Source organism: Centruroides vittatus, unplaced genomic scaffold (genome assembly GCF_030686945.1).
Source record: "Centruroides vittatus isolate TY-2023 unplaced genomic scaffold, ASM3068694v2 contig_817, whole genome shotgun sequence".
Classification (NCBI taxonomy): Eukaryota; Metazoa; Arthropoda; class Arachnida; order Scorpiones; family Buthidae; genus Centruroides; species Centruroides vittatus.
The window spans coordinates 473,544-496,337 of record NW_027122532.1 but is presented as its reverse complement, the minus strand read 5'-3'; the positions used below and the strand labels follow the sequence as shown (position 1 = coordinate 496,337).

Sequence of the window (22,794 nt, the reverse complement as noted above, 5' to 3'; positions counted from 1 at the left end):
GGACATATGTAAAACTAGCCATTGATAGAGAGAGCATCTCTGCACATGATTTGTCCACATGCAGACATGACCATGTGATGTATCATTGTTGTCACTTTAGAAGACACCAACAAAAAATTAGACAAACAGGAGTGATCTCGGAAAGAGTCATTCCTGTTTAATTTTTTGTTGCATACTTCTTTGCATAATTTCCAATATATTCAGAGTCAACTCCATTTTGATTAATAAAATTAAATGCTATATACTTCATTATTATAATTCTTTCATACTCTAACTTTATAACTTGTAACTTAAAAGCATTGTATTCCTTCTGATCATTAAAAAATTGTGTTTCTGTGTTGCTATCTAAAGATGTTTTATAGGTAGCACTTCTAAATAATGTACTGTAAAATCCTTAATTGGTAGAATGGAGATTCTTAAAAGCTATACTTTTTAGGCTAATTTTCAAAAGGAGTAACTGCTAAAGCCATATATAGAAAGTTTGGCTTCTAAATATAAGTATTTTTGTTAAAAAAATCCCTGATTGGAGTATATGATAAAGATTGCGTATCAAAGCTATGAAAGAGGCATAAAGCCACACTAACTGTTGTATAAGATTGGGCCATTTTTTGGCAATTATGTTAATTACTAATTAATTTGTCACTGAAAAATATCCTGATCTTATACAGCAGTTTGTATGGCTTTATACTAATGAATCAGGTTTTGAAGGATGTTTATATATGTATGAAAGAGGTTTTTGCAGGATCCTTGGATGAAATGGATAGGGAGCATAAAAGACAGTTTTCTGTAGATTGTGATTCCATTTTTATCAGTACTCTTCACAATATATATCTAGGATTATACTTCTTGCCTGATATTTGTTCTAGTTTCAAAGAGAGCCCCTACTGTTTATCATGTTATTTAACATACTATTTTATCAGATTCTCAGACAGTGAATGAGTCAAATTTCCATATAACTAAAATGTCATCCACAAAACTTTTTGGTGTCTGATATTAGTTTTATTTTCATTATTTTCAAGATACCTTATAACTAAAAGACAATCTTTTGGGATTAATTGCTTACATAGAAACTATCACTCACAGAAGATAGTTATTAGATCTGTTTTTCTTTATAATGGTACAGAAACCTTATTCACTTCATTTTATACTCTTTGTTTTTGGATATGAGACAATTCAAAACATGGATTTTCAGAGCTGTTTTGGCACGGCTTTCCAATCTCAAAAGAAATAATAATATTTTGAAAAATGTAACTACAGATCAGTTATATTCTGCCATTGAGCACATTATTACAGGATATATTTTTTGATATTTTAGAATGTAGAACATACTAAGTAATTTCTGTTATAGTCTCTACTATTTTTAACACCACAGCATGGGTGTCAAAAATAGTAGAGACTATAACAGAAATTAGATATTATTATAAAATGTCAATATTTTATAATTATTAAAAAACAAAATCAATTATGTTGGTATCAACTGATTCTCCCGCTTGTAACAGGTATACCCTATTACAATAAACTTTACTTACTACTAATAAAATTTATCCATTACACTTCACATTTAGGTTTCTGGTTCATTTGTTTTACAATTGCACTCTAAGATATTTTTGCACATTTGGCAGTTTCTCTCTGCTCGCATCTTCAGATATCATGTGATGAGTTTTGAAACTATTTTTCCGCAAAAATGTCATTCACAGATTGCATATTCTGAATTTTGGTTGGATTTAAGCAACTACAGTTGTCCCTTGGTAGTCCAACATTTTGTAATCCAATATGCTCAGTAGTCCGACACACCACCCGTCAAGGTCACCGTAGTCCCAGTCATGTGTCTGCTTGCACAGAAGCATGTCACGACATGACTCTCCCCACCCAATTCTTACAGGATGACACACATTTCGTGTGTCTTTCCGTGAGCAGTTCTGTTCGAACAGTTAAAGTAGGGTTTTTGTGTGTGTTTTGTGCGTAGGGTTTTAGTGCCAAACTTTTATTTAATTCGTTTAGAAAGTTCAGTTCAATGGCATGCACAAGTTCAAAACAAAAGCATAAAACGCTGACTCTAAAAGATAAACGGGACATTATTAAGAAGTGCAAGTGTGGTGAAATTCCAACTGCAATAGCTATATTCTATGATATTGGACAAGCTACAGTCTATGACATTATGAAAAACAAAGACAAGATCGAAAAATTTATGAAATCTGTAGAGGATGATTCTAGGAACAGAAAAACCCTTAAAATGAGTGAATTCCATGAAGTTGAAGAAGCTCTGCACATCTGGTTTAAGCAACAATAAAGCAGACATGCTCCTATTTCAGGTTACATTTTAAAAATTATAGCTCAATTTTTTTTATCAGGAATTGACAAAGAAAACTGATTTTTGTGCTAGTCATGGCTGGTTCGAAAACTTCAAAAAACAGTATGAAATATGATTTTTGCAGATGAGTGAGAGAAGTTGAGTGCAGATGAGTCTGAGGTATCTGAATTTATTCAGAATTTAAGCAAGAAGATCACTGAATTAGACCTAACTCCTGAACAACTTTATAACGTTGATGAAACTGGTCTGAACTGGTGGCAACTTCCAACAAAGACATTTGTCACTCCAGAAGAAAAAAAGTTTCTGGTAGAAAACTTCAGAAAAAATGTATCACTCTCATGATATGCACAAATGCATCAGGAACCCACAAGTTAAAACTGCTAGTTGTGGGTACTTCCAAAAAACTTCGTGCCCTCAAAAGTGTTAAAATATTGACACTACCAGTTACATACATGTGCCAAAGCCGTGCCTGGGTGACAAAAGAAGTTTTTCTGGATTAGTACTAGAATGGCTTTGTTCCGTAAGTTAAAGATGATCTAAGAAAAAAGAAACTGCCAGTGAAAGCCCTCCTATTGTTAGACAATGCTCCAGGACATCCTGATAAGGACAAATTAAAAATCAAAACTGCCGATGGATATATCGAGGCGATGTACTTACCAAAAAATACTACGGCATTGATTCAGCCCATGAATCAAAACTCTCAAGGCACACTACAAGAAGCAACTCCTTGGATATTGTCAGTCAACCTAATGCTGACATCACATCAATTTTGAAAAGATTTAACATCAAAGATGTGATTATCAATGCTGCATTTGCCTGACAGCAAGTCAAACCTTCTACATTGATTAAATTACGGGAAAATATTTGGCCCGGTAACCCACTCCTTTCAATAGAAGTTGACAAAGAATCCAACGACCAATCTCTACAAGTTGTACTAGATGCTGCCCTTCAAATTTGCAATGAAGTGACTAATTCATCAAAATCAAATGAAACTTTACTAAGGTGAATTTTAGATGACAATCTCAATGCTGACTTAACAAATGAAGAAATAATTAAGGAAATGACATAATCTGATGAAGATGTGACCCAGGAAGCACAGGAGGAAAAATCTTCACCGTCAACTGTAATGATGCTGTGTTAGCTGCAAACACTTTGATGCATTGGTGCAAGGAAAGAGCATATGACTGAGAAAATTTTGATGTTAAAGCAGATACAAGAACAAGCAATGACAGACTGTCTAAACAAAAAAGCAAAAGACAAAGATTTCTTCAAAGTGTGAGCACAGTATGTACATATTTGCATATGTACATAATTAATCTACCTATGTTGTGGCATTTAGTTATAATGTTTATAAATTACTGTACATACTGTATTATTTATGCCTATACATACTGTATGTACATTTATTGACTTCCATATTTCTTTTAATAAACATGTTTTAGTTAACCGAAATGGGTGTTTCATTTCCATATTAACTTAGGCAGCATTTTACTCATAAAATATAGGAATATTGTAGGCTACTGCTAGCAAAACAATGCCAATATGTAATCAGTTTCGGTAATCCGGACACTTTTGGTAATCCGACACCCCCTTTGGTCCCATACCTGTTGGATTATCAAGGGACAACTGTATATGTCTACAGAGGATTTGAATAGGAATACTTTAATTTTATATCTTATTAGTATGAGCTATGTGAATCTGCATTTTTTTATTTGAACGAAAATAACATCAAAAATGTTACCTGATTTTAGTTGTTGGAGCCAACAGAAATATATATATATAAATGAATAAATTTAAATTTTTACATAAGTATAAAAATAGAAAACATGTCACGAAAACATGCTGTAGAAACTGTTGTTCCTGAGGTGTATAAAAAGGACATACTACAAAGAAATTTATTGTTTATTTTATTTTTATATTTATAGTATGTATTATCATCATCCTGGCCATTTTATTAATTAATTTAAATTTTAAACTAATAGTAAACTATTCATTATTTAAATTTACAGTAGGTTTCATATTAAATTCAATACATTACTAAAAATTACAGGTACACATTATGGTCAAAGATTGTATGCTGATATTAAAAATGATGTTAACATATTATCCAATATAGATACAGTGAAAACTGCTTAGCCGACCAACTGTATTTGATGGGCAACCTGTCAAAACAAGCAAAAATTTCTGGCATGAAATAGTTTATACATAGAGTCTTTGTATAAGTTACCCATATTAGACAGACGACCACCTGTATAACACAACCGTGGGCATCGATTTTTGGTCTGAAACAACATACAACAACTGTAATAAGCGACCACTTCCATGAATATATCCGGTCTAAACCATCTCAACAATGTTTTTCCCTCCTAATATAATGAATTAGTCTGAACTCTTGTTGGAACCCATTCTCCCACCCTTGAAGTCAGGTGCAGGTATTAATGAAATAGTCTGGCAACAAAGAAAATTCATTTCAGTTTGTTCAAAATTGTCCAAAAAACAAAAGAAATGCAAAGTGCTGTCATTAGAAGATCATGTTAAAGTTATCAGAGAAAGTGAAAATGGTTTATCAGAACAGCAATTAGGAAACTGTGGGAAAACGAAATTTATTTTACCATAGACCTACAGTATTTTCCTTAGGGGTATAAATTATTGTACACGATACAATTAATCAACTGATCTCATCATTTGATAAAATTTATTTTATTTATTTATTTTGAAGCTCATACACAGTACATGTGCGATAAATAGTTTCTGAATCAACCTACCTTATTTCCACTTTATTTTTAGAAAAATAACATCCAAGTAATTTTCACATGCAAAATATTCAAAAAACAATACACACATTAATGCAAAAATCAGTTTTACAGACAACCTTCCTTTTTCGATTCTGCGATTGTCCAATGACAATCGCAGAATGTAATGAAATCGTATTGTGAGAAAAAATAATAAAATCATTTTATTATTAATTAATAATTTTTCTTGTTGTACTTAAGAAAATATTAAATATTAAAAAAATACAGTATTTTTAAAGTTAAAATAAGATTAAACTAATGAAAACCAAAACCAAAGTGATGGAGAGATATGATGTGCTTGTATATTGATAACAAAATACATATAACTGAGGAGCAAATGAAAAGAATCAAGTTGAATTAAGTCAGAAAAGAGTGTGCATTATAATCGAGAAAATGTGAGTATTGTATTAATATTTAAAATATTGGTATTAAATCTGTCTTATAAAATCATGACAATTCCTGTTAATCGAGTTATCCAATAAGAATAAAATACAATACCAATACAGCTCCATCATTAAAAAAATTTGCTTATTTTTGCTCCCTTTGAGTTTTGCTTAGTGGAAATGGCTAAAAAGTGCACAAAATATTCATTCATTGACTGTAAAATAATTTACAATTCCCTGTACTGTACCTGCCAGAGGCACAACCAGGGAGAAAACGTACAATTGAAATAGTTTACAATAAGTACTGTACATGGACGAGTACAGATACAACAGAGTGGGAAATCACAGAAAAATGAAAGTACAGTATCCACACGTCAGCTTGATGCCCGGAGAGGACGTACACAAGAGAACAGGGGGCAGTGCTTATGTCCGAAGTGGGAGACTTATCCCAGCCTGAGAGGGAGAGGTCTAGGGTTAACCAAAACCCCTTCAGAGATATTGAAGGGAGGGGAAGGACAATTGGCCTGTACCCAAAAGCCTGTTAGGTAAGTCAATTAGCTTCTCCCAGGAGAAGTTTGCAGTTGGTCATTACAGTTTTCTTTGCTATGTTTTTGAAAATACGATAAATTTCCTGGTTCTTCCAAATATCATGTAGGCCACATGGCCAAGTAATGTTTATCTCGCTCAAGAGAAGACAAAGTTCGTTCCTTTCACTGCTGGTTATTGGACAATCGTAAAAATAGTGGCTTGCGTCATCCTTGACCATACAGATTGGGCAGTTCTCGTTGGTGCGGTCTGTGAATTGAGCGAGATAACTCGCGAACTTTCCATGGTTGCTCAAGAATTGCGATGTGAAGTGATTAGGGGTGTACCAGTCGATTTTTAGAAATTGATTGATGTCGGGTATAAACTGATAAGTGATATGATTATTAAATTCATTCCAGAGTAACTGCCAATTGTTGATGGCCTCCTCCCAAAGGAGTCTTTTCAGGGTACCCTTGCTGATCCTGTTATATTCAATAGTGATGGTGTTGTCTAAGGCTGCTTCTTTTGCAAGGGCATCTGCCCGCTCATTTCCCCTCGTTCCCTGGTGAGAGCGCACCCAGCTGATCTGAATACGATTAGGGGAGGTGTCTATTTTGTTCCTTATGTTCACAGCAAGTGGATGTAGCTTGTCAGAATAGATAAGATTGAGGGCCGAGAGTGAGTCAGTGTGCAAAATATGTATGGAAATGCGATATTACAGCACCACCTGTATTGGACAACCACCTGTCTAAAAGACCACTTTTTGAAGGAACCGTGGGTGGTCGCCATAGACAGGTTTTACTGTATTTCATTTGTATTAACAATACAATTTATGGCTAATGTTATCTATGGTTCCAAAATGGCAGCTCGTCTCCGATTCCAGAAAATAGAAGAAAGGAAACAGTGGGGACGCACATTCTAACCTAACCTAACCTATTCTAATAAATTACCATAATTATTACGAATGAAATTATTAGAATAGGTTAGGTTAAGTTATAACGTGCGTCCCCACTGTTTCCTTTGTTCTATTTGCTGGAACCAGACACAAGATATAGATATAGATATAGATATATATATATATATATATATATAGACACACAAATACATACTAATAATTAATTTTATGGAGACTTGTTAACTCTATCTAAAAGAATAGAAGCATCATCCACTGTTTTAGATTAGATTAAATTTTACATAGATTTATTAATTCTAATACATATAACATACATAAATTATAATTAAAACTATAAAAATTAATAACCTTTCTGTTGGAATCTATTGTTAGAGCTCCCATGGCACTTGTTACTCCACTTGTTGGCAAGCTGACACGAGGCACAAAAAACTTTGAATTCTCCACAGAAGTAGAGACTGGTTGAGGTGTGGCCTGTTTACAAAATTGAAAAATATTAAATTTTTAAAATGATAAAAGTGAAAATTAAAAGCAAATTATAAAAACATTCAACATTAATTTAAATTACATACAAAAAATTTCTTAAATAATTAAGCTAAAAAGCAACAGAAGTTAATGCTTATTAATATCTCATATTAATGTATACTGTTTAAAAAATAAATACATGAGCTAGCTAAATATACCATCACTATACTGTTTTTTGCATGTATTTTCAAATAAAGTGATCCTTTTATACAGTATTTCTTTAGTCATATCAACCAACAGATTTTTCGGGCTAAAATTAAGCCAAAAATAATATAATCAAACTATGAGCCTTGCTTATTTTTTATATATGTTATTTCTTTATCCTGTGAAAAAGAAAAGTTTAATTACTGGTATGTTGTAATATGGATAACTTTATTACTCCATCATGGACTAAAAAAATATTGTTTCAAATCATCTATAGCAGGGTGATCCAACTGGCAACACAATCTTGGTAGATAATTGACTTGTGTCATTGTTATTTGGTAATTGCAACATTTTTCTAAACGTGATTTCTCATACCTCTTTTTTTTGCACTCATCAATAACAGAATAAAATAGGTTATGTTCCTAAATTCAACATTGTTTTTTAAAGAATTTCAATTAATTGTTCCAAAACTCTCACTTTTGATAAAATGCTTTTACAAATTTTTATATACTAAACCTATTAATATTTTACTTTGACAAAAATGTTACTAGTGACTTATCAACGATATGCTGGTACTGATTTAGATAGGCTTATTATTAACAATATATAATTATATTGCAAATTTAAGCCTAATTCTATACTCTGCTAGTTAATTAAAAACTGAAAATGTCTTATTTTCCAAATACTCTTAAAAAGAAGACATCTTGAGTCCACAATTTGAGCTCAGAAGGACAGTTTGGCTCCCAAATTGAAAAAGTTAACACCCTCCTGATCTATTATATAATAAGAAAAAATTATAAAATTCTAAAGTACAAAAATTCCTGAAGAGAGAGAGAAAAGAAAAACAGAACAGATCAGGCTACTTTTTACTCTCGCATTGTTTGGCTTATAATAAAATATTGAGCTTTGAGATGTTTATACAGGAATAATTGCATATTAAGTCAGAAAAATAGCAGATATGCTATGGAAACTGAACAAAAATCATAATGTTATTCAGTCATCTTCATTTTTTTTCCTGTTATTACTTATTAGACTTAGTCACTTAATATGAGTTAATTGATTCTATATTTAAATAATACAATATGAAAAAAAATTTAACAATTTTAATTATAAGCAGTAGGCTCTAAAACCCAGAAAAAAAGGGATAAATTCTAGATGAAATAAATGTCATTGAAATATAAGTGAAGATTAATAATGCTTTATTTTATTAAAATGGATAAAAACCGAAAACTAATAAATGTCAAACACACATGCTCATAGTTCTGCAATTACTAGATATTATCTTTTCAGATCTATCATGCATGGGTAATTTCCCTTATCCATGTATGATAGATCCAATAAGCTAATATCTAATTATCACAGAACTATCCAAATACCTGGATGCAATCATTTTAAGAAGTTTAAATTAATACGAATTGAATAAACAAGTATTTGCTTATGTTTAATTCAAATTAACTTCTGAAAATGAGCATGTGTGCTTGAAAAACATTAAAAGTTTTCTATACATGTACTAAGTTTTAATAAAATAAAATTGTTATTGATAGCGAGGTTGCGGCCAAAGTTTTCAATGTGAAAGGCCACAACCTCGCTAATATTCACAAGATTAATTTTGAAAAATAAGATAATGATAAGGAAAAGATGAGATAATGGCTAGCAACAACCATGTCTACGAAATTATACAAATAGTTATTAAAAACAGAAAATAAAAATGCAGCCTGTGAGAATTACATCAAATTCTTCAGACTAAGTTATTAAAGAAATCTGAACAAGTTTAAAGATAATTTAAAGTAAGACAAATGGTTAATTAATAAGATGGAAACAGAAGATAATTTATAATCCATTATCTATTAACTGTTTGGATTAAAAGTTAAACAAATGGACTATACGGATAGAATTATTAGTTTCTGAAGTTAGTGAAGGACATGAGAGAATCACAAAAATTTTGTTTAAAGCAAAATACTAAAAATGTAAAAGTTTTTGAAATCATTTACATTTTTAATGCAGATAATTCTTTAAAAAAAACTGTAACGAGGAGTTAAGACATCCAATAATAAATATGAAAGCAAAAAAAAAAAAAAAAAAATCTAAGATTGATAAAAGCTGACAACACCAAGTATGATGGATTACTTGTCCTGTGTTGAAAGTACAGTCAAACCTGTTTTTATGCGGTGGATAGGGACTGCATAAAAAAAGTCTCACATAGAAAATAACTCGTTTTAAAATCGTAGTCTTAGTCTCTAAGGAAATTACCTTCCTCTTCGCTTTGTTTTTGCCCTTATTCATTTTCAGGGATTATATCTAAACAAAATAAAAATCCTAAAATTTTATATCTAAATAGAAAAAATAATACAGTACATTTACCTTCAATTTACGCTTTAAAATGAATCTTATCTTAATGGTCCAGGAATGTGAAAGCACTTTGAAGGTTTAATTAACGTAATTAAAACAGACATAGAATTTATTGACAACAGATGTCAGCACTTGACTGCATCGTCTCGTCTGTCGTCTGTTTTACATATTTTTGTCCCGGTGGTGTTTTGTTGACTTAAACAATAAATTATTTCATTTTTTGCATATTCATGCAATAATATAACTATAATACGTTCATTTATGCTATAAGTTTATTTAGCTATAATAAGTCAACGTGAGACATGACAAAACGCATGAGACTAGTTGCCAACTATACCGCACAAATAAAAAAAATCGCACAAAAAAAGACCGCATAAAAACAGGTTTGACTGTAATCCAAGAAAATTTCAATTCAAGAAAAAATCTTATCGACATTTCATCTAATCTTAAACTAAAAGAATTTATGCAATACACGATAAAAAGTCAGGGTTCAAGAAAACTTAAACTTAAATTATTAGAAATGATTCAATCAGAAAGTGATATTATAGTGATTATTAGTGATATATTTGCAAAACTTATAATTTATGCATTAAAACTGAATGAAAGCTCATTTGATTAAAATCTATTTTATTAGAATAGGCTAGTAAAGGTGAAAATGGAGTTACAAGAGAAAGAAATGTGTGATTCCCTGAATATCAGAAAAAAGACATAACAATAACCATTCATTTAAACTCCTCTATGTCAAATTTAATGTATCAGTTGAATACTAGTTTCTTAATTTATAGTTTAAAATATAAGTCAGTAAAATTATAAATACTGTATTTACTCGCATATAAGACAAAGTTTTTATTCATTTATCACAGCTTCAAATTCCTAGGTCATCCTTACACATACACAAAAGATTCTTTGTGTTTTTGCAAATAATTTTTGTGAACTGTGTATTCGCATTTTTTACCAGATGCTTATCCTCCTGTATTTAAAAACATAAGTATTTTATCTGGGTTGTTCAAATCATTCTTGTATATTGTCAGAAGTAAAAGATGAATAGCAATTGAAAAAGCAAAGCTTTTGAATTGAATTCCCAGATTAAAATTCCAAAATCACACAAGAGCACAATATAAGTTTTAATCCATTCCCATGTGAAAACAGATGATTATTCAAAAATCAGAATTCAAAGAAACTCGTAAGTGTAATCGATGAAGAGTGAATTCAACTGTTAAGTATTGGCAAAAAATGGTTCCCGATTGTCCAGCTTTATGTGAACAAATTATGTTGTCGATTTTACAAGATTTTTTTTTAAAGTTTAAAATGCCAGTAATTTTTGTGGGACAATGTGTGCATTTACATCCATTTGATAATATTTTATTTATGATTAAACAAAATAAACTTAGAACTGTATTAATAAATGTAATTTTCTTTATTTTGATCTTTGAAGTGAAACCTCGTCCCATATGCGAAATCGTCATATATGCAAGTAAATACAATATACCAAAAGTCAGAAGTAAAACAAACTTTCAGTATCCACAATTTTTCCAGAATGTGTTTTTGAATTTTGTCACATGAGGACATGTCTTGGCAGCCATTAAGATACTGCTAGTTGTTACTGTAGGTCTGCGATTCTTAGTTTTTCATTGGTGACATGTCATAAAACCAGTTCAGGTAGATACTGTGCAGTGGTAGGCTGCATAATAGCCAGAGAGTTCTTTATAAGTGGTTTAAAGCTGTATGCAATACACACAAAAACATGATGCTTCAAGATTGTTCATGTATTCAGCCATTCCAGTTACATTCATTCCAGATGATGAAAATTTAAGAGAATGGGAACCAATCATGATTGTATATCCACCTAGATAAATAACTTTGCTATCATTAGACACACAAGTCCATACAGAATGATTACTTGAAGATAGGATTTGTGATGGCTCTACATTTCTCTTAAGGATACAAATGTTTTGTGACAATTAAAATTTCACCTATTTTACCACTTGAAAAATAATTATAAGAGTCAAGACTCCTATAATTAAGCATTTTTTGGTAATCATAGGCTTTGCTTTTAATAAGGTATTCAAATATATAAATATTCCAAAGGTGGCCATTCTCTCATATCATTATTCCATGATTTTTATAGTACTAATTAGTGAAAATGACTGTCCATCTGAAAATATATTAGAAAATACAAGTTTGTAAAAGAGACTATGCAACAATTCAAAAATTTTACATTAGACTTAATTCTGATATTCTGTGAATATTTTGGACTACTTTATGAATTATATAGCAATATATTTCCTGATAGATAAAAACAGTGGAATATTAGTAAAATTATAGAAGCCAATTTTGCCAATTATTTTCTAGAAACAAAAAATATGATTTAGGTTTTCTTAATTTTACTTTAAACTTTTATCAATTTTAAAAGATATTTCTCTATGATACATGTAGCATGCTTTTTACTTTGTTAAAAAAATTTTAATTTGTATAAAATGATTGAAAATCTCTCTCTATAATTTGTAATAAAGTGTATGTTATAATGAATTTCAATTAGTCATTTCAAAATCAATTATATTTAGTTCTATAGTTCTGCAGTTCCACAGTTCATGCAATATCTTAATAGCAGTGCAATGATGGCACTACAATACCTTCTCTGAAAACTTGTGAATATTTATAACTTATAGTTCTAAGTTGGAATATATTCTGAAAAACAAAATTGAATTCAATATGAAATGTTAACAAATTAAAATAAATACTAATCAATTTAGTTGTAAATATTTAAACAATATATTTTGTGACTGATGCTTTAAAAGTAAAATATCAAAATATAAACATTTTTATTGTATTTTTCTCCATTTTATAATAAAAAATTCTTCAGAAAAATTTTTAAAAAATTACAAAAAATTAAAATTAAAGCAAATATTTCAATCATAAAAAGATATAAATTAATATAATTCTAATTATTTAGGATTATCATAAACTTGTATATATAATACAGTAGGACCCTGACATATACAGACTTGTTACATAGTTTTACACTATTGATAATCCAAAAAAGAAAGGAAAAATACATAAATAAAAATTCTTAATTGTGTTCTAAATCAATACCATTTGTTAAGGTGCATGACATCCCGTAGCTTCTCAATTATTCTTGCTCCAAAATGCAAGTATAGCAATTTTGGTAGCTCTGATAAGCCAAAGCAAAGCTATACAGTGCTTATTTTTAGAAAAAAAATTAAAATTTTAGATTTAGTGAGAAAAGTAAAAGTTAGCTTCCAAAATTTTTAAAGTTGTTTTTAGGATTTATAGTATCATGCTATCATGCTATTTATTGTTAATATAATATTTATTTGCTGTATTTATACTAAAAACAGTGTGTTATAGGCATGTTAGTATAGGAAATACTTAATAATTAATAAGGCTTGCTATTTTTACACAAATTTACACTTACGTGAGAGAATCTTGGAACATATTGATCGTGTTTGGCGAGGTCCTGCTGTATATATAATATACAATAGTTAAAACAATTTTTTGAATTAAAATTTTAAAATTAATGCTGTTTTAATTAAATCTATTCAGATATTTTCTATTTAAAGAACAAAGTCTTCTGAAATTTAGAGTATTGGAAAAAAGTATTATAAGAAAATGCATACTCAACAAGTTAAACATAAAAAAATTTCAGTATTGTTAGCAATAATAACGTGTTGTTTTTGAGACTTTAATTAAAACTTACATTTAGAAACACTATTATATTTCATATTATACAAATTAATATGTACAGTATAATTTACTTATTGTAGTCTTAAATATTGTCATCAGTTCGCAAGTTATCAGAATTAGCACATCTCAGAATATATTTATATAACTTCATTTATTGTAATTTGGCTGCAATTTGAAGAAATGTAGACCTATAAATTTCCACTGTCATCCATCCATCCATCTTTCCTTAATATCAAGAATGGAGTTAGATAGATGAAAGACAAGATTAGATAAGGAAACTTTAGGGGTTGGATGCCCTGATTAACTATATACAAACTTCTGATGCAAACCAAAAGTCACGTTATTTCAATTCAAAACTTTTCCTCTGAAAGTAGTTAATAGATGACTGGCATGACTCTATTGTTAAAAGAAAAGTATGATGTACAGGGGCAAGCCACTACTAATTTCAGGTAGAGAGCATATATTTTAAAATTAAATAAATTAAAAATATGATTAAAAATTGCTCATTAGAATTTCAGTTATAATTGTCATTAGCTTCAAATAAACGGATTTTTAAACTGACATTTTACACTCTGAGCCTCAAGTACAATTGTTATCACTTTAACAAGTGTTTTAAACATTAAATATTAATTGTCATTTGCTCATAATACAGGTTGTTTAAATTCTTGGCACTTATTTTTTTAAATTATATGCTAAATTACTATTAATTAATGATGATGATGATAATAACAACTATAGTTAATAAACCTTTAATTTATGCATTTTTTAATAACTAACATTTTCAAATACAGAGATGATAACACCAGAAATGCCCAAAATGAATACAATACATACAATAAAGTACAGTGAGTACAGTAAAGTACAGGCAAGATCGAAAGTGAGCACAATAAACAGTTTTCCCACTTTATTTTCTTTTATAAAAAACAAAGATTGGATAAATACATTATTATTATACAAAATAAGTTAATTTTCATATAATTTCTAGAATTTAGTATAACTTTGATTGCAATTATCCCAATAAAAAAAATTAAGTTTTGTGGAAAAAACCCTTAGCATCATTTAAAGGTTGGTAGATAGGTGTGTGCACATGCATACACATATGGTGCTTACACAGAATCATTAGAATATAGTAATTTTTTTATAGCATGTATTTAATTTGTATTTTATATAATTTACATTTCAATTACAAAATACAAATATCTCAAAATTATATAAATTTAAGTAATTTCAAACTAATTATTATATAAAGTACAAACACATATGCACACATGAATATTTTAAGGAAATAACTTACGTTTAAGTAAGTTTGTAATTTGGATTCAGGAGGAAGAGTAGGTGGTGCAGCAAATGCCTGGAAAAGTGGATCCATGGCAGGACTATGAGATCCTAAAAAAAAAAATTATAATAATCAATATTCAATTTTATTAAAAACTTAGAAAATAAAATTAGTAAACTCAAAAATGTTTATATGAATATATAGTTCTATCTAAATATTCTTGATTGTCTAAAAAATGAAAACTGAAAAAAGCAAGTTATTAATTTGCTTAAGTATTATTAATAATTTATGATTTTATAAAATCATACAATATTCTTATATATCAGAATTCATAATTATATTTACACAAAAGATACATGATGATGTCCAATGAGCAATCCCCCATATTAAAAAAAATCCAGCAACAAGTTGCTTAACTTCCCCAGCTACATTTATAATTTGGGTGGTACCATCTGTTATGATATTTTATTAAAAAACATTTTATATTTTTAATTATTATAAAATGGCAAAAAGCTTAATTCTGAGGGTAAGGATAGGTTTTATAAAAAATTGTAAATGCTAATAATGAGTGAGTAAAACTATCATTAAGTCCAACTCTACTTGAGATATGACACATGACCCCCCCTGCATCTCTCCACCCCATTGACCTTTAACCATCAAAATTTAATAGCATCAATGCCTGTTATACACAAACCTCTTGCAAAATTTCAGAAAATTTGACAAAAAACACAAGAGTTATTAAGCTTCAAAGAGAGTGAATAAATTGTACCCTCCACACACAAAAACACAGGAAAAAAACCCCTCAAATTCTTTTGCATTTTTTGATGTTTCAAGGTCAGAGTCCAAAAACTGTAAAAATCTTTGGGGTCATTGTTTGACCAATTATCATACTTTCCCTCTGTTATATATAACAAGAGTGGGGAAAGTGAAATGAAAAAACACCCAGTTAAAATCTATAAATTAAAAACAAAAAAATATAAGTATACATTTAAAAAAGAATAATGATTTATACTATTTGGGTTCCAAAACCAAAACTGAAATAGTGGGATAAACATGTATTATGTCTATACAGACGACATAATTCATGCAAATTGACAAACAGTGAGGAGAAATGAAGGAGAAAACTTTGTGCCCAATTCTAATGCACAATAAATTTTGGAAACAATAAAAGTCTAAAATAGGTGTGCATTAGAATCAAGAAAACAAGTAAAATTTAACCTTAGAGATTACAGCAATAAGTTCATCAGAATAAAAATGCTAGTGACCAGTTTATCTTCTTCAGTTATATTTGAATATAAAGTCATAATGTATAAGAATGCAAGATAATTTAAATAACTGATGTAAAAGAACATAAGATAAAGAGTCTAAAAAAACAATACATAAGTTTTAAATAAAGGAACATGAGAAAAATTTAAAATATAAAAAGATACACAAGAAGACAGCTAACTCTAACAATCTTACATTGGTAAATACACAAAACCCAACTGTCTTCAAAATTTTAAGAAATGATAAGATAGTATATGATCACAACTCTGCCTGTGGGATTTACTCTATCCCAATAGATGACAAACATTTTACATCAAAGCTTATCAACATAGGCACCACTGTGCATAATCTGTGCAAGGTTCTCATACACAAGTGATAAAAACCTCTCTAACAGGGCGTTAGCATCTTATGCAAGTGCATTGGGAACAAATGAAAGTCATCAGGCTTACATCTAACATCAGCACTCTTAGCCATCTAGAAAAATTACAAAATTTATAAGTTTAAAAAGAAGACCTCATGCATCAATCATTGAGATATTGATATGCTTTTCAATGCATGGATGTCACTTTATGAAGTAACTAGTTATGATCTTTTAGATTGGTGTTTTTCAACCAATGGTCTGCAAAAAATTCTACTGGTCTGAAGAAAAATATTTGACCATACTGAAGCTAGTGAGGTTGATTATGGATGACACTTAAATAGTAATTTGGAGTTACTATATATATTTTGTTATGTACAGTAACACTAGTTAAATCTAAAGAAGCTTAATAAATAAACATAATTTTCATAGTTGCATATAATTACTTGGTCCATGTAAAATTATGAATAATTTTACCAGTCCACGAAAAAAAAACAAGTTGAAAAACACTGTTTTAGATAATTATTTTATATTTATCTATCATTTATTATTTTTATACATCATATTTATATTATAAATGTTTTTTTATTTAAACTTTATATATTCTATTTTTTAAACTTTGTATCTTATGTTCTTTTACATTAGTTATTTAAATTGTTATCTTGCATTCTTTTAAATTATAACTTTATATTCAAATGTAACTGAAGAAGACTAGTCAAACTGGTTGAAAATGTTTTTATTCCAATGAACTTATTGCTGCAATCTGAATTTTACTTGTATCAACATTCTTCTCCAGTTGTATACTACACTTATCAATATCACAAAAATGCAGTATTTTTATTTGTAGACATTTTTCCTGAATTTTTATATTACAAATAATTATTAAAAATATTAAAATTACTCCAAAAATCATCATAAAAAGTAGTATATCCAAATTATTATAAAAAAGGTGATATTTTTAGAATAACTGTTTAAATTTAATCAACTTAATTCCAGAAATATGTAGTAAATTATAATGAATTGAACGACTTCCACTTACAGAAAAAAATCAACCATTCTACAAAGAAGAAAACAATCTAAAATATCGTAGCCAGAAACTTTTCCAACAGAAATATTTTTGAACTTTCCTGTACAAACATCAACAAAATTACAGAAATAGTTACAAACAGCTTGTTTGTAGTGAAATTCAACTTTCAAATATAAATTACATTTAACAGTTTAAATTCATTTAGGTTACTAAACTATTCATTAACTGTCTTCTAAAAAAAGACAATTAAAATAAAAAAATAATTAAATTTATTACATAGATTACATTAATTACTTTGTTTATAGCATCAGCTAATGATATAAATGATTATAAGATTTAAAAAAATGAATCTTTTCTAATATAATATAAAGTTATATATAAAAATAACTTAATATCACTGTTCATAACCATAACCAGGAATAAAAACAATTTGGCTAAATTATATTTTACAACCCTCAATATTTTTTTTTGTGTTTTAAATATTACAAATAGAAAGTAAAAAAATTAATTAATTAAACAATTTAGTTACTTCCAACTCTCAAAAAACAAAAAAAAATTTGGATGTTTATTTCAACTTATCCAACATTGCTTCTAAAATGGAATATTTATGATTGTGAAAGTAAGAGTGTAGAGTTAAATCCAAGTGTGTCTTTTATTTAGTTATCGTTATTATTTATTTTGGGAGCATTTTATTTCGTTTAAAAGTTGTAAACTCCATACCAGTGGACAAAATTCTTACCATTTGCATGAATTCATAACGCCGGCATCATTAATCTAACAAAACATATCGGATTAATCAATATCCAAATATAATTAAAAAATTCTCTCTCAATCCTTTTGTTACTGATTTAAAAAAACAATCAGAAAATTTTTTGAAAAAAATTGGAAAGACTAGTATAATCTCCATATTAAATTGTGAAAGAAGAAGAAGACTAGTATAACTAAAAGACTGCAAAGAAAGATAATAATTGTTAGTGCATAAGTATGCAAATGAGTTAGAATGACATAGCTAATTGTGACACTAAAGCATATAAATAGAGATGATGAGGTAAAGTTTAAGAGTGCAAGCGAAGTGAGTTCTAAAGTAAAAGAAAAGGATTTCCTGATGTTTTTTGGTGTGACAGATGGTTTATATTGTAAAAATTTTCTTTTGTTTTTATTAATCAAGTTCTGCTTTACTTTGTTGGTTTTTGTGAAAAGTTAAATTTCCCAATTGTTGGGAAAGTTTTATGAACACTTGTTTTAGTTTCATTTTCAATTTGAATTAATTATAGTTCTGAATTTTATCCCTTTTGTATAGTTTATCACCATTTTTTGGTTTTTAATCTCTTATAAACAGTTTGTTCACTCATAATAAATTTTGTTTTTCTTCGATGCATAGAGAATTAATTCAGGACTTTTGTTGCATTAACCATGTTTTGAACTAATTTTTTTTGTGTTATTTTGCACGTTTTCAAAGTCCAAGCCTGGCAACTGACTGATCCTCGTTTTTGATGATGTTTATGTAATGCCATCTCATTAGGTTTAGTTCCGGGTTGTTGAATGATGTGTTACAAGGAAACAAAGTTAAAATGATGAGCTAAAAGATCCAGTGTAAACAACACTGGTTTCTAGTTTGGTTTCTAGAAAGAAAAAAAATCAAAGTTATTCCTAAGAGGAAGATGACAGATGTCACTTGTGCTGAATAAGATGAACACCGAAGAACCTGTCTATCAGAACAAAGACAGTACAGTACATTCACAAATAGGATGCAGAGCTACAGAACAAACAAGCTAAGATGACACAACATGCTTTTACTCATTATTACTGATATTCAAAAGTAATCATCAAGCTTGATTTATTATTTAGGAAATTATTTTGAAAACTGTGATTTAGTTCCTGCAACAGATAGTTTATACTGGGTGGTGTCAAATTGCCAAGCAAATAATGTTGAACACTCTCTTCACAATGTATTCAATTCATTCCGATTATAATCATAAGAAAAATTTCCTGAAATATGAGATAATTTAAATGCTAAATTATAAAGTCAATCATAATAAAGTTTGGGAAGAATATAAAATGCTTTCAAAATACAGGCATGATTATGTACTTATGGGATGAAGCTCACAAAACTTTATTTGCTTTGTATAAAAATGCTGCAAACTACTAAATTTAAAATTACCAAAATTACTTAATTAGAAATGTTTTTAACCTTGATTTACGTCATGTTCAGCTAATGAATACAATAAATGGAATAGAATTCTTTGTAGGAATTCAAAAAATGTAAACAAATGCTATTCTACTTATTGTATTCTTTTATTTGAAGATAGCCTAAACTAAGACTGAAAATGTTTCTAATTAAACCCTATATTACTCCATTGTCTGTAGTCACTAAATCCCCCATCACTTCAGGCATTGGTATGATACAAGCAAGCACTTACACCTTCTACAAACTAGATGTAGTATCCTTGTACCCTTCGGTGCCCACGTTTGAAGTCGTAATGCTTGCCACCTCTCTGCTCCTCAAAAAGGGCTTTAATATCCAGCAGGTTCTTGATATACATGATGTGCTGACCTTTATCACCAAGCATTATTATTTCCACTTCAATCAGAAAATTTATTTACAGAAGCAGAGAGGGATCATGGGTTCCCCTTTATCTGCTATTTTAGTGGAGTGCATTATAAGAGAAATAGAGCACAGAATATTCAATTCCCTGCTCGCCATCCACTACCCACTGCTGTACGTGCGTTATGTCGATGATATCCTCATAGCATGGGAAGATACAGGAGAGACATTTTTTACCTTTATGTAACAACTCTCAAGCATATATCCTTCCATCAACCTTCGCATGGGAGAAAGAGAATGAAGCAGCAATAACGTAATTAGATTTGTGCATAGGTAGATCTTCTGAAAGACCACAGTCCTCGGTTCACCACAAATCTAATACAGCACCACATATTATCCCAGCAGATGCTTTCCAGCCTTCATGATATGTCAACGCCACCATCGCCACCCTCATTAGAAGGGCCTTCTTACTATCATCAACGCAAGCGCTGGTTAATATTGAATTATACAACATTAGTTTGGTGGTACATATTGCTGGTTTCTTGTGTGCTAAGTTCACACACGTGCTCAACATGGTAGAAAATCCTTATTTCCAAGTACCACGCTGTATAATGAAAGGGAATTTTCTGTAGTTCAACCATCGTTGCCATACCTTGGACCCTCTTCTATAAGTATTTGCCAAATTTTTAAGCAGCGCAACCTTCTCCTGCCCCTATCCCCACCACCAAGTCTACACAGGCTCATCTGCAACGATTGGGATAAATTCTCCAACTTAGAAAAATCATGTCTATGCTATACCGCTGGAGAATCTTGCCATGGGAATAAATACTAAGTTCATTGAGACCACTGTTAGAATGTTTGCTAGCTGCCTAGCAGAACACCAAGATGATGTAGCAAAGTGAAGGCACACCACAGAGCTTACAAAAAAGGTGCTTGAGCAGGGTTACAACTCTCTACGGACCCAAGCAACAATGCTCAAGTGTTGCAAAAACAAAAACTCATCTTTATATGGGAGTCCCTTCTTATGGCAACTTCAGATGCATGTAACATTCCCACTCTTGATCACACTGTATAAGCGGTTAAACAACGATCCTCATCTGCCGTCACATTACTAATGTGAGCCCACATTCATGCATGTGCTGCTTTGCAACTTTTGTATCACATCGCATGAACAACTTTGAACATGTTTGAAAATAAGTCGCTTGTTCTTAACAGCTTTACCGAATATTTTAATTTGAAAATATGTGTTCCGTTCTCAGAATATTTCTGTTTGTTCTTTAAAATATTTATTTGTCTGATGATGATGATTATAAATTTGTTGAAAGTACTTGCAATAAAAAGCACTTATAACGCCAAACTCAGTGAACTCTGAAAATATTAGTAAATAAATTTTTCATTTAATAGTTTGATAAACCTTTTTTGCTGCTGTACAAGGTTGTGTGTAGATTATTGGGTGATATACTGTAACAGTTACTTTATAAATTGAAACAGAAGCTTTTTACACACACAAAAATATGGAAACTTCTTTTATCACAAAATACCTATTATTATCGATACACTGTTTTCAGTTTTAAGAATTTAATTGTTCTTGATCTTCTGCTCTGCATTACATAAAATAACTTATCAAATCTGAAAACAGACAAGGATTTAAAGAATTCAAATCCTTCAAAAAATTTTCAAATAAATAATGGAAAGTTAGGCTCAGCTCACACATTTCCTGCATTTATTTTGTGGTTTTGCTATAGTCAAATGTTTCAGGAAATGACCACAGTTCAGTGGTTTGTAAGTGGTCCATATCAACAGCAGAGAATGACAACACAAAAATTTAGTACCAAAATGAATTATAACTGCACAGCACACCAGGATGAATATAAAATATGACTCACATCAAGTGTTAATCATATTCACACTCAACTGGTGTGAATATGATTAACACTTGAGCAATGTTTTTGTAACCCCTTCTGGGCCCTTCTTTGGGTTTTTTTCAATTCAAAAGCTGGTTCTTAAAATTCTAACATAAAATTGAATGGTAAGAGATTTTGAATACCATATGCATGTGCGTTCCCCGTGAGATGTTTAAATAAGATTATTCGATCTCATCCTAATGTTCAAAGAGAAATTATGTGCATGCATTCCCCTTGTCATCTTTAATTAAGATTGAATATTAAATATCGTTGTCAAGTAAAGCCTGCCATGCCATTGAAAGATGTGATCTCCCTAAAATTAATGCATATGGTTCTATAGCAAGCCTTAAAAATCTTGACTGCCTCCAACCACTTGAGGTGTTCCAGGTGTGGGGTAGTAAGGATGATTTGGGCTCTTGGGAAGTCTGCCATAATATCCATGTGTGTGACAGACCCTGATATTACAACAGACTTCCCCAGAGCCCAAATCATCCTTACTACCCCACACCTGGAACACCTCAAGTGGTTGGAGGCAGTCAAGGTTTTTAAGGCTTGCTATAGAACCATATGCATTAATTTTAGGGAGATCACATCTTTCAATGGCATGACAGGCTTTACTTGACAACGATATTTAATATTCAATCTTATTTAAAGACGACAAGGGGAATGCATGCACATAAAGTTCTCTTTATTCGAACTCATCCTAATGCTCGATCTTATTTAAACATCTCACGGGGAACGCACGTGCATACAGTATTCAAAATGTCTTACCAT

General features: G+C 30.0%; 1 protein-coding gene across 7 annotated transcripts in view; it reads right to left on the bottom strand.

Annotated features, from left to right (window-relative positions):
• The window catches only part of PAN3 (Poly(A) specific ribonuclease subunit PAN3), a 102,360-nt gene that overhangs the window by 52,739 nt on the left and 26,827 nt on the right, over positions 1-22,794 (bottom strand). For 5 of the 7 annotated variants that reach the window (XM_067278668.1, XM_067278671.1, XM_067278669.1 and 2 more), the window contains exons 3-5: positions 14,939-15,030; positions 13,376-13,420; positions 7,273-7,395 (exon numbers count right to left, since the gene is read on the bottom strand). In XM_067278668.1, coding sequence (XP_067134769.1) covers positions 7,273-7,395; positions 13,376-13,420; positions 14,939-15,030 — 260 coding nt within the window. The remainder of the gene's footprint in view (positions 1-7,272; positions 7,396-13,375; positions 13,421-14,938; positions 15,031-22,794) is intronic. The other 2 variants (XM_067278670.1, XM_067278674.1) reach the window with 1 other exon arrangement.